Below are 13,932 nucleotides of genomic sequence, written 5' to 3'. Positions count from 1 at the left end.
TTTTCTAGGGTATCATTGTATTTTTTTTATCGATCCTTTGCTCTTTTCTTTTGGACAGGTTTCCATGAATTTTGAAGGATGCACGGGTTTACGCACAACCCTCGGTTCACTTCTTTATGACCTATATCCTCTTCTTCTTTTCTTTTCTCTTTTTTTTTTTATTTATTTTATTTTATTGAGTATTGAAGAGAAGAGAGAGAGGGGAAGCATACTTTGTGAGGAGATGCATGTCTTGTATTGCTTAAGGGAGGAGTCTTATCCAATGTATACCAAATCCCAATTCAAGAAATTAAATCCGGTTAAGTCCTTTCAAAGCTAGAGACAAAGCAAGATCAACTTCTAGTTCTCGTCAGTGAGGGTCTTTTGGGGCGTGTTGATTCTGCTCATGTTCTTTCCAAGCTTCATTCTCAAATAAAAAGTAAAAAAGCAATCATAAGAGTGTTAGTTCCAATCAAAGACTCCTAGAAATGATCATAGTTTCCCAATTTTTTTTGTTATTCTTTTTTTTTAGAAAATAAAAAGACTCAAAGAAGAAGAAAAATCCAAATAAACCAACCAAAGAAAATGACATTAGTAACTTGGAGACATCCCTCCCTCGGACTTACTTCACACCGTCCCGGTGTGAAAGCAAAACCAAGGAAAAAGCATCTCCGACAAAGAAAATAAGAAAACATGAAAAAGAAAAAGAAAGGAAAAGAAACAAAAACCGGTGATTTCGCAGCTGGTGTCGGAGTTGTGTTGGCAAGGGTGGGGATGGATCGGTCTTGGAATGGGATCGACTGATCTGAAACATTATTGAACTTGGAGATACCCGCAGCAAACCAACGGGATCGACCAATCTGTAAGGAGGATCGATCGATCCGAAGCTCCTAGAACAAAAAGAAAATTTCGCATCTTCTGCGTTTGGAACCTGTTCCTGAAAATACTTAACATCAGACGTGATTTCACAGTAATAAATCCTAAAAACAAAACCAAAATCCTAAGACAAATAAAAAAAATAAAGGGTAAGCCAACACAAACCCCATGGGTTGCCTCCCATAAGCGCTTGTTTAAGGTCTATAGCTTGACCGTGGTTTCAGGTGTCAAGTGATGGGAGGATGAGAACTTGTGTCAAAACAAGCTCTCCCATTCGTCAGCTTAAGCTCGAGAATCTTTTTCATCATATCATCCATTGCTTCTTGGCCCTTCTCTTTAAACTCCGGAGTGAGGATGGCTGTAACCTTAGAGAAAGGTCGAGATTTTCCTTTAAACTTCACCTTATACTCAGTGGTGTCTCTAACATATCTCTGGGGTACCAAGGTTATGTGAAGATCGCATATTACTCTCTCTATCTTTGGCTTGTCTCTCTTCTTAACCTTCTTAGAACTCTTCTCAGAAGAATGAGTGTCTCCATCCAGGACTTCGTTGACCTCATTCTTATCACCATTCTCTCCCATTATCATGGCATCCACCTTCTTCTCATTTTCTACAGTTAGACAATGTTTTGTAGCTTCATTTGTAGTGATTGCGTTGTATAAGGCTTTATCATCAATGTTAGAGAAAGTGATCCTCTTATTAGGCAAGTCAACAACTGCTCCCACTGTTGCTAGGAAAGGTCTCCCAAGAATCAAAGGCATAATAGAACCCTCGCTCATTTCCACAACATGAAAATCTGTAGCCACCAAGCAACTCCCAACTTGAACATCTAAATTACTAATGAAGCCTTGTGGATTTGTGGAGACAGCATTTGCAAACTTTAGAGAGACCTTGGAAGTCTTCATATCATCAATCCCCAACCTCTCTGCAACAGCTTTAGACATTACGTTCACACTAGATCCAGTGTCGCAAAGGGAATCCTCAAAGTTCACTCCTAAGATGGAGCATATAATAACAAATTTTCCTGGATCTTCTAACTTTGGCAATCTTTTCAAAGATGGAGCAGGAATGTTCTTCTTCTCTAGAGACAAAAACATCTTAAACTTCACCAAATCCTTTTCTTCAACCACAACATCATTGTAAACCTTCTTAAACAAAGAGATATGCTTTACTGCCTCTGTAAAGGGAATGTCAGCGGTGAATCTCATAACTTCTTTGTACCGATCATACTTCTTTTCAACCATAGGTTTCTTTACATGTCTCCTTGGAAAAGGAATTTGTGGCCTATAGGGCTTTGGTTCCACAAGAGGTGATCCCTTGGTATTCATATTAGGAGCAGATGAATCGTAATTCCCCATTCTTGCAGCATGGAGCGGTTGTTCAACAGAAGGAGCAGTCAATCTGAAATTTTCTGAGACAGACTCTGCAATAACGACGGGATCGGTCGATCTATAGGGAGGATCGGTCGATCCAACTACTCTGGAGATCAAACTCGAATTATCAGAATAAATATGACTGGTCGATCTACGCTCAAGACTGATCGATCCTGGCTCTGCGGAAGCCAAACATGAGTCGATCACAGCACAACTCAGCTTATCTTCAATCCCATCATGGAGTGTTATAGCATTGCATGACTCTTTGTTGTTAGAGCTAGAAGAAATAGCAGAGACTCTCTTATCAATGGAATCAACAAGTGAACTCAACCTCTCAAATTTCCCATTCAAATCATTGTACATGCTATCAATCTTGACATTAATCTCAGCAGAACTTTTCTTATGGCCGTCCAGCATTGCTTGCATCATCAATTCGAGTTTGTTATCTTGTGGAGCTGCAGATGGAGCGTGGTATCCTTAGACATTTGAAATCCTTGCGGGAAGTTACCTTGTTGACTATGTGGAGGATACACTTGATCTTGAGGATTCTCGACATTGGTGCTTCTATAAGAGAGATTAGGATGACTTCTATAATTCTGGTTAAACCCATGATTCTGATAGTTCCCTTGTCCTCCTACATAGTTCAACTCCTTTGTTCGCTCAAAACCTGAATTTACTCCAACTTGCTGATAAACACATGTCTGCCCGTCGCACATGTTGACAGCTTGTTGATCTATCTTCAAAAGAAGGTTTACCTTAGCAGTGAGATTCTTAATAACATTTGTATCCACAGAGCTAACAACATGCAAAGAACGATCATACTCATGACTATGATTGCTGTTACTCGCTGCAAGGTTTTCGATCAAGAGGTTTGCTTCAGCAGCAATGTTAGTAGAAAAATCTCCTCTATTGGCGGTATCGAGTGCCATCTGGTACTTCTGGTCAATTCCTCCATAGAAGATGTTCATAAGATTCTCTTGTGAAAAGCCATGATGAGGACAGTCCCTCATATACTCCTTGAATCTCTCCCACGCTTCACAAAAAGACTCCGTAACAGATTGTGAGAAGGTAGTAATCTTGCTCCTTAACACAGCTGATCTTGACTTAGTGTAGAAGTGTGGTTTAAAAATGCTGCTCTACATTGCTCCCAAGTGGTAAGTGATCCTCGGTCCAAGAGATTAAGCCATCTCAAAGCCTTATCTCCTAAGGATAATTGGAACAAAGTCAACATGAGATAATCATACGGAACTCCATTAGACCTCGTAGTACTAGCCATTCTCTCAAAAGCTTCAATATGGTCTAGAGGGCTCTCTGATGCTAATCCATTAAACACACGATTCTGGACCAAATTGATGAGAGTATGCTTAATCTCATAGTTTTGTCTCGCAGGAGCAGGAGGTTGAAACGCAGATTGATTCAGAAACAGCCTGTTGTGAGCTTCTTCATCCCTATAAGTAGCACGTCTTGCTGGTGGATTCATATCAGGTTCGTTTCGCTCTTGTGGGACCTGTCTTTGCTGAGGCTGAACAACAATCCCTTGGGGGTTGGGTTGACAAGTCTCCGTGTTGTTTCCGTCGGCCATAGCGTTGGACTGGGCTTCAAATCAGTAGGCTTGTGGCTTCTTGTTTGCATAAACCTGAAACACAAGCGAAAGAGCTCAAGAACTAATTAGTAAATAAAAATAAAATATATCTTAGACTAAATTCAATTCTAAAATTCCAAAGGCAACGTTTGGTCCCCGGCAACGGCGCCAAATTGATCAAAAGGTCAATTAAAACCTAATGTGCAGTCAACCACGATCTAGTGGTATCGTTGTAACACTTCATGATCGAATCCACAGGGACCAAATAATTGCACTATGAAACTATGAAGATCGAATATAGCTAAGACAGAAAAAAGGAAGTTTGTGAAACAAGTAATAATTAAAAACGGAAAGTAAATAAACTGTTTTAAATCAAAAAGGAAATATTGGGCACAAGGAATCTAATCTCGAACTAAGGTGGTTAGATGGGGATGCGTTAAATACCGCTCTAGAACTCTAATCACGGTTGTAAAGCTAACCTACTTCTGCAGCGTTAACTATCTATGCAATGTATTCACTAAACCCTAAACCGTCGTTTGGATCTAGCAAACCAAGCAAGCAATAAAAGTTTAGGTTTGACCTGTTCACAAGGTGCCTCAACTTCAACTTCCGTTGGCTAAGGTCCACCTTGCTCACCTATGTTCGTTTCTAGCAACTCAACAACACTTTCAGTGCCCCGATAATTTAACCTATGATCATAAACTATGTAGTTAATCTAGTTTAGGCTTTAAGAACAACAATAGATGAAGAACAAAATAATTCAATCCCTAATCTAAAACACCAACATTAGAGAATCATAAACCCCTTAGAAACCCAAAACCCAATAGAGAAACTACTCAGACATGGAGAAACAAAAACAACAAATCAAAGATGAAGAAGACACAATTGAATTGCAAAAGAAATAAAGAGGGTTTAGAAATCTTCTCCAAGGTGTCAAGAAGGATTAGAGATCTTCTCCCAAAGTTTACAAATACTCAAAAGTTGCGTAAAATAAAAGTTGTCTTTCTAGAGGACGTGTCTCTTGCTTAAATACTAAAATAAAACCTTAAAAGTCGGTTTAAAACGAAAAAGAAAAAGTTGTGTCGGGCTCGGGATCGGTCGATCCGAATGTGGATCAGCCGATCCATGATGCTTTTTCTGTGTTCGCTCCATCTGCTTGCTAGTTCGATCAGTCTTCACCAAAATGGCTCCAGATGCTTGTTTTCATCCCCAAAACACCAAGTTTCTTTCAAAAGCAATCTAGAACCTGTACAAACTCATAAAATACTAAAAAGACTGTAAAAGCACACTTTGACTCAATAAAATACTCAAAACAAACCTAAAAACTATGGTTAAAACCTATAAAATACAAACACATCAGTGACCAGAATAACAAACCCACTTTGGAGATTGTGCTCAGCCTTAAGAACCATCTAGTATTTCAGGTTTAACAACAATCTCTTCTCTTTAATTTTAATGTCTTCCACTCTTTTCTGCATGATCTAAAAGCTCAAATACATTGTTTAGGAAATCGTGTCAAAACATTTATTTTCTTCATCACTCTATCCACTCATCATGCCTTGAACCTACTGAAATGTTCTCCATTGCTAAATGCTAATAAAAGAAGGGACAATTGCATTTTGTATACCTTTATTTGGCCTTGAATGCAATAGTAGACCCTATATTCCACATTTGAGAAACATAACCACTAAGGGTACTGAAATTACAGTTGACTCTCTTACGACTAAACAAAAAATAGAAGCTGAAATGACAGATATAACCCGGAGGAAGTCTGCAATAGATTTATTTAAGGTTGATTACAAATTGAGTATATGTGAAGACATAACGGTAGGTCTAATCCTAAATTATAGTTTAAATTTTAATTAAAAATTTTATAAAAAATAATTTGGTAAACCTATTGAACAAAGAATAACCACATAGACTTCCTGCATTGAAGTAAATAAATTTACATATAAACGAGCCAAATTAAGGGAAGAAAGACTGATTAGGTTAAAATTATTTGATTTAGGGTTTTCTTAAGTAGACTTCTCCGTAGACTATTGGTGGTTGACTTTGTTATGTCATCAACTATTAATAATCTGGGCGTCCAGTCAGAACTGAGAGAATCGAACCAATTAAACTGAGATGTTTGGTTTTTGGATCTGTGAAAGGATCAACAAACCGATCGGCTAAATTAATTTGGTAATTCGGTTACCGGCTCAGTTCGGTTCGGTGGGGCATAACCGATCGGTTTTAATTAACCGAGTTATATATACCAAATTTTCACTAACCCTAACCCTAATCACTTTCATTTCTTCCTCTTCCACTTTTCGCCTCTCTCTCTGGCGATAAGCGATTCTACAACCAAAAAAATATTGTCTCTCATCAAATCATCATCATAATCATTCTTCTTCATCTTCGTCATCTATAGCTCTTCTCTCTATCAAACATGGTGATCCTTTTAGCTGTCCAAACCCTAATCTCGAGTTCTTCTTTTCTTTGTCTTCTCCTATGTTTCTCTTTTTGAGATCTTGCCTTACAATAAGCTATTGGTACTCCGATCCCTAATTGAAATTTTCAGATCTATAAGATTGTAACTTGTAAGCTTTTGCTCCTTAGTGTATTAATGATTGTTAGAGGCTTTGTTGATTGTTAGAATTTTTATAGAATTTTGATGATTTTAAGATGCTTTGTTGTTTGCTTCTCGTTAATCAGTGTATTAATGTGTGGGTGATATATTATTTTGACAGATCTAAAGATTGTAGCGGCGGCTAGATCACTTAGATTCATTTTTGGTTTTGGTTCTGCAGTTTCTGGATTTTAATTAAAAGATCTAATTCTTGATGTTCTGCAGATCTCCGTTAGTTTTCCCTCTCAGATCTATGTGTTGTTCTTCGGTCGCTGTCTCGTTCACCCACTCTCGGTCTCGTTCCATCTTCTTAATTGTCGTCATCTTCATTGGTGTAAATCAAACTATTGTGGTCGAATTTGAGTTATAACGTGAAATTGTGTTTGGGTTTTTGTTATTTGCATAGATTTAAGGTTTTATTTTATATAAATTTGGTACTAATCCATTGATTGTTTTTCTATTTTGCAGGAAGAGCTTGGTGAACCTTCAATTAACGTATTCAAGTTTCAAGTTTTGGGGTTCGCTTAAAAGGTTAATCGATTTTTAATTGAGATATATATATATATATATATATATATTTTGATTGTTATTACAGTTTATTTTCGCACAAAGAAGAACTAAAAAGGTAGGTATATGAGACTTTGATTCCAGTTTATTGCGGTTGTTACTCTTTTTGCTTCTTTGCTTTCTTTGTAGTGTGTTGAGTGAATGTCATAGTTATTTGAGTGTCTGATCCTTTGAACTTATTATCACAAATTGTATAATCGATGGTGTGGAGCTATGCTCGTATTTTTGTGATATCGACAAAGCATGGATTAGGTTTCCAAGATATGAATCTGGTTGAGATATATATGTTTAATTTTTTTTTTGGTGTTCATGTTGTCTGCTTTGGTAGTAACATCAAAACCTGAAGTTAGTAACAATGCAAGATTATCGTATTCACATTTGGTCGTGATTCCAAAACCTGTGAATTTTTTTTATCGTTTAATTGTATTTTAAGGTCTTCTAATTTATATATGTGGTTCTGCTTTTCTTTAGGCTATTTTTATTGGAATTTTAGTTTCAGAGTACTCTTTATTGGAATTTTTGTTGGAGAGATTGACCTTATGATGATCATGGAGGCTGTAATAGATAGAGAAGAGTATGAGTCGCTTGTTGTGGTTGATTGATAAAAAAATTTGTACTTATTTTTAATAGTTTACTCAAACCCAAACGATTCGAAACATTAAGCCAAAACGAACAAAGAAATAATGTTAATTTACTTCATCACACAATTGAACTGCTTATTGTTGATTTAACATGAACTTATAAACAAATAAAGTACAGTAGACAGCCCCAACAAACCGGTTAAGGAAATCAACAGTCCTTTCTTCTCAATCCAAGGTTTTGAAACCGAGTCGTTTGATCAAACTGCACTTACTGCCTGAAAATACACGCAAAGAGTCATAGCATACAAATAATGTTATAAACGAGGGATAAATACTATAATCGAAATTCAAGAATGGAAACAAGTGGTTAGAAAATCACCAGACTAAATTCGATAAGTTTTACCATTTTGCCAATGTTAGTACAGTAAACAGTCCTTGCACACTTCTCTCGCTCGTCCTCAGGCTAAAGGAAAGAAAACAACGTTATGCGAACACGTAGTTGTAAGATTGAATCAGAGTTATCTATAGTCGTCAAGCTATGCGAACACGTTCACTTCCAAAATAAGTCTAAGTTAATGACCTAACTGCCTAAGAAAACCAAAAACTTGATTTCTCCATATGTATAATATATAATCATGTCAAAAACATATAGAAGCAAATACATAACATATATCAAAGAATACAACAAGAAAATCTTAAAAATTATTCACCAATTTGCAATAAATTGGCTTTCAAATTATGACGACTTCATGTTGATGTCAACATTGTAGACATAAACTAGCCTATATGAACATACTTCCTTTGAATTCTATTTTGTGTGGTCTATTTTTGCAATTACAATTTAATAAAGCAGACATCGTATGAAGTCTACTATGATAGTTGACTTCTTTTGTTGTCTTCCTTTGTTAATTTTTTGGTCAGTTTTGCAATTAAAAACATATAACAGAGTAGATTTCTTAGAAAGTTATGACAAGTTAAGTTCGATTACAGTCTACTTGGTTATTTTTGCAATTGACCAAACCATTGACTTTGTAGTAGACTTCTAGCTAACAAGTAGACTGCATCTATCCATCAACTAGAAAAAGTAAACTTCGTTGTGGTTAGTTTTGCAATTGACCAAGTTTGACTTTCGCCAAGTAGACTACGTACGAAGTCTCCAGGAATGTTGACTTCGTTTGCAGTCTGTCGTGGTCATTTTTGGGGTTGACCAACATTTTAATTTTTTAACTAGTAGACTTCTTTTGCAGTCAACTAATTAATTTTATATCAATAATATTACGGTCAATGTTTTTATATTTTGGTCAAATCCAAAAATAGCCACTATAGAAGTCTACTCTTTTATTATCGGAAGAAGACTTCGTTCGGCAGTCATAACTAAAAAGTCAATAATTTGGTCAATTGCAAAAATACACCTTAGTATACTGCAAACGAAGTATCCGACAGAAAGATTATAATGTAGTCTGAACCATATTTTCTTGTTTTCAAATGAAATTAAGGAGACTGAAATTTCAGTCTACAGGCTCGAAACTCGATAAATTTTTAATTGCAAAATTGACCACATAGTAGACTTTACATGATGTTATGACGGTTAAACTAACAAATGAAGTCTAATTTTGCAAAAAAATCAAGGAAAATCACGAAATCTACTGGAAAATAACCTTATCGGTGGTTGTTTCGCAATGTTAAGCACCGAGGACGTCGTCTTTAGTCACCATAGAAGAAACCCAACACCAATTTAATCACTATCCAAGAATCATGACATATAACAAGATGAATGCACTTGCAAATTTTCTTGGATTAAAATGGAGAGGAGATGGAAGAAAATGAAGTTCTCATAAGTGTTATTTAAGCTTATAAATTCAGGTTGTTGAAACTTTAACAGCTTCAAATTTGGTTGTTCATGGTTTTTGGAAAATTGATGGTGGTGGCACAACCATAAATAAAAGAAGAAGATGAGGATAAAAATGTAATAAACATTTTCATAAAAAATTCAAATAAATAAAAAATAATGGCATTTCTGTAAATATAACGAATGAACAAGAATTTAATAGAGGGAAAGTGGCATATATTGAAAAGAGAAAAAAAAATGAATCTAATATTACAATTGACTCAAGTATGAATTTCCCTTTTTCCCGTAAAAGAATTGTAACATTTACAAACTTAAAAATAAAAGTCTTCCATCATATCATTATAAAGATATTATATAGTATATGGCCTTCAAATAGAGAGAAAAGTTATAAAAAAAAACAAAATGATTCGTTTTCTGAAAACTAATTGATTCTTGTTGGCCATTAACAGAACGCTGAAGGCATAATAATAATTATCAATAAGTACTAAAATAAGTTGGATAAGAGAGAGCACATCGAGATCTGCGAGACAAGATCTTATCAAAACAACAAAACCTTTAGTCATCTCCACGTCAATTTTCTCACTTTTCTACGTTTTCGTGTAAATCAAAATTCCACAAAAACAAACTATAAAACGACCAACAAGAATAAAAAAAAAAAACGTTTGCTCATCAAGAAAACACACACAAAAAAGATTTAGAAAAATAAAATGTTGGCTATTTTTCACAAAACGTTTGCTCATCCACCGGAAGAACTAAACAGTCCGGCGTCTAATGTCACCGGCGAAAACCCTAAACTTCCCGGAGAAACTCTCTCTGACTTCCTCTCTCACCACCCCGATACAGCTTTCTCAATGAACTTCGGTGACTCCGCCGTTCTCGCTTTCGTCCGTTCCCAAAACTCTCATCATCAAAGGTTATTTATAACACATTTCTCTAACACAACCCCCTAGTCTTGTTTCTTACCGGAAAAAAATCAAATCTTTAATCTTGTTTCTTACAGTAAAAATCATATCTTTAATCTTTTTTCTTACAGTGAAAAACAAATCTTTAAGCTTGTTTCTTACAGTAAAAATCATATCTTTAATCTTTTTTCTTACAGTGAAAAACAAATCTTTAAGCTTGTTTCTTACAGTAAAAATCATATCTTTAATCTTTTTTCTTACAGTGAAAAACAAATCTTTAAGCTTGTTTCTTACAGTAAAAATCAAATCTTTAATCTTGTTTCCTACAGTAAAAATCATATCTTTAATCTTGTTTCTAACAGTAAAATTCAAATCTTTAATCTAGTTTCTTACCGTAAAAATCATATCGTTAATCTTGTTTCTTACAGTACAAAACAAATCTTGTTTCTTACCGTGACGATTGTTTCAGGGTGTTCTGTGGAATCGATGGAATCTACTGTGTGTTTCTTGGAACATTAAACAATCTCTGCGATTTGAACAAACAATACGGTTTATCTGGGAAAACTTCAAACGAAGCTATGTTTGTGATCGAGGCTTATCGAACACTTCGTGATCGTGGTCCTTATCCAGCTGATCAAGTTCTTAGAGGTCTTGAAGGAAGCTTTGCTTTTGTCGTCTATGATACTCAAGCCTCCTCTGTTTTTGCATCTCTGGTAATAAAAAGAACTGATACTTTAAACCAAAATCTTTACATTTTTATGAGAGTTTTATTTGACAATGTTTTTGAATTGGCTCTAGGGATCTGATGGAGTAGAGAGTTTGTATTGGGGTATAGCTGCAGATGGATCTGTTGTTATGTCTGATGATCTTAAGATCATTAAGCAAAGTTGTGCCAAATCGTTTGCGCCTTTTCCAACTGGTAAGTAAACAGGTTCAGTTTTGAGTACAATGATTGATCATAGTAATAATGTGGAGACTAGAGTTAATGAGTTTTGTGTAATGTTGTTTCAGGTTGCATGTTTCATAGTGAGACTGGTTTGATGAGTTTTGAGCATCCGAAGAATAAAATGAAGGCAATGCCGAGGATTGATAGTGAAGGAGTTATATGTGGAGCTAACTTTAAAGTCGATGCTTGTTCAAAGATCAGTAGCATTCCAAGAAGAGGAAGTGAAGCTAATTGGGCTCTAGCGAATTCGCGTTAATGCAACTAAGGACGAAGAAGAAGACTGATTGAGGAAACCTTCTATAGTCTTGTGTTCTTTGAATACGATGTTATGTTCTGTTCTGTTCTGTTTTTTTTGTAAACAACAATAAACACTTTCATTAGTTACTAAGTGATGATGCAATGGAATTAAGAGATACATAAAGTGAGAGAAACTATAGATAAACAGCTCAAGAATTGTGTAGATATAAAATATAAAGTGAACTTTTAAGTAGTGCCAAAGGAAAGTTTTAGAAATCCAACAAATTTATTTATTTTATTTTAAGCATAATGTTCTTTTCTTTTACTTCTTAGACTACTATAGATATAGTGCGATCAAGGAAATAGGTTTCCCTGAATCGTACAACAATGTTAATTAGAGTAGGGAGATCTAAATTTTGAAAGTGAAGCCTTTCCCGGTCCAACCACCATCAGTTTCCCTGTAATTCTCAAAGAACGTTACTTCCCCAGTGCGTTCCACCACTAATGCTGTCGCACTTGTTGTTCCAAAGCGTTGCATTCCAAGCTGAATCAAAATCAAAGGAAAGAGATTAAGTAAATTATAATGATGGTACGTAAGGAGAATGGATCAATGAAAACGTTTAGATAAAAGATTCGTACTTGGCCATCAGTATGCCGAGACATACTTTCCAAATACACCGTTTGTTGACCTTCTTCCACAGGAGTACACATAAATCTATTAACAAAATTATCAAACCGTGTTAGTTGACGGTTTACCGAATCACTAAAGCTGTCTGTGGTGGCTTCTCCACATATAAAAGCTCCACATGTGGAGAAATCTTGTGGTTTGGTAACACCAATCAGCTGATTAAAACAGCCTCTCAGGCACAAATCCTGCGCAACAAAAACCAAAAAAAAAAGAGGGTTTGAAAAAGCTACCAACAACTATACGAAACACTTGTACTTGATAATAATTTACCCTAGCTTCTGTGGAATCGAGACCGCCGTCAGGAGAAAGTGTGTGCACACCAAACGGAACCGTTTCAGTCAAGACATCAGGCGCAAGTATATGGGGTTTCCTGATATGAACCATTGAATTCAAAGTCAAGTCAGCGACTATAAGGCTATAGGACCACCCATTGTTCTTTTCATCCAGTTTGTCATCCTTTGCACACCGTGCCACATGATCGGCAAACTCCTCTGGACTCACGTTACTCTGCAAATCAAACAAAGCACAATCCAGTGATCAAACCAAAAATATGTTTGAAGAACCAAAAAAAAAGAAGACAAAATTGAAACAAACCTTCATAAAATCAATGGGGTACAACTCGGATCCACCATCTTTATCAACCTTGTCTTCCAACAACGTTTTACTCATGAGAAACGCGACACGGCCTTTTGAAGATATAGCAAACCACGTTCCGCCATTATCTTTGCACCGACCACTCAGACTGTCACTCCGAACATCCCGAGACGCCCTACTTATTTCCCTATTAAATCCATCAGACAAAACCATAATATAAAAGTCACCAACATTGTTATAACTTGTAACATACGTCGATTCAACAAAAATAAAACTTGCCTGTTTGCCCAATTGTCTCTGTTCATCACAAGCGTCAGTTGGTTGTCACCTACCTCTGCCCACTCGAATGCTACGACACCCATTTCTTTTTTCTCTAAAGAATGTATAAAGTTTTTTTTGTTTGCTATTTGAATCTCTTGCTCTGTGATGTTCTTTTGTAGTGATTTGTGTTGTGACTCCTTCTCTGTTTTTATAGCCGAGAGATGACCTCTGGCTCTGCTCTGCTTTTTCCTTTACTTGTTCCTCTCAACTTCTTCCAACGTAACCACTCCACGCACTTACGAGCTTCTTTATCCATTTTTGGTTATAGGTTTTGATTTTTTCTGTCACCATCTTACTCTTAAACCCATTGAGTAACCCAGGAAACCGTGCCTCTGTGTTGCATTTTACCTTAATAGTTGTGTGAACTGAAAAAAGTGGCTTCTATTACTATTGGCATAAACTTGCTACTGTAAGTAAAATGGGAAGATGCAGAGTATCAACATTGCCAAAGTTATTCCACTTTTGCTCTCTCGCTTTTTACTCGACTGATGGACGAGTCATGTGTATGGTGGAACGATCACGACTTTTTTTTCTTTTCTTACTATACTAAGAATATACAAGAAGTGGTCCGTTTATGGTAGCACGCAAGTTTAAGAAGTCATATGATCCAAATTATGCTTTGGTCTTAGCTTGCTTTGGTGGTGGTAGTTCGACTCTAGTGCTGATTATGTAAGGAGAAGTCATATGTAATGTGCAACAATTTCTAGCACTTTTTTTTTTACTAATTTGAGAGAGTGAAACGAAGACGTTAAACAAAACACAGTGGAGAGATGATGAGGTGGCACATATGGCCAATTTTGACGGTTGTGTGGTTCTTTTTTATTTTATA

At 36.0% G+C, this 13,932-nt stretch overlaps 2 protein-coding genes across 2 annotated transcripts; one reads left to right on the top strand and one right to left on the bottom strand.

Annotated features, from left to right (window-relative positions):
• Positions 10,067–11,684, top strand: LOC104778224 (stem-specific protein TSJT1-like). The gene is made up of 4 exons (XM_010502617.2): positions 10,067–10,328; positions 10,787–11,030; positions 11,116–11,236; positions 11,329–11,684. Exons 1-4 carry the CDS (start codon positions 10,123–10,125, stop codon positions 11,517–11,519), a joined length of 762 nt encoding a protein of 253 aa, XP_010500919.1. The 5' UTR covers positions 10,067–10,122; the 3' UTR covers positions 11,520–11,684.
• LOC104778225 lies at positions 11,610–13,212 on the bottom strand. The gene is made up of 5 exons (XM_010502618.1): positions 13,062–13,212; positions 12,783–12,969; positions 12,459–12,695; positions 12,140–12,373; positions 11,610–12,044 (listed from the first exon to the last, which is right to left on the bottom strand). Exons 1-5 carry the CDS (start codon positions 13,142–13,144, stop codon positions 11,910–11,912), a joined length of 876 nt encoding a protein of 291 aa, XP_010500920.1. The 5' UTR covers positions 13,145–13,212; the 3' UTR covers positions 11,610–11,909.

The sequence above is a fragment of the Camelina sativa genome, chromosome 3, assembly GCF_000633955.1.
Source record: "Camelina sativa cultivar DH55 chromosome 3, Cs, whole genome shotgun sequence".
In the NCBI taxonomy this organism is placed as follows: Eukaryota; Viridiplantae; Streptophyta; class Magnoliopsida; order Brassicales; family Brassicaceae; genus Camelina; species Camelina sativa.
Note: the sequence above shows the minus strand (reverse complement) of the source record. Positions and strands in the feature narration are given on the sequence as shown.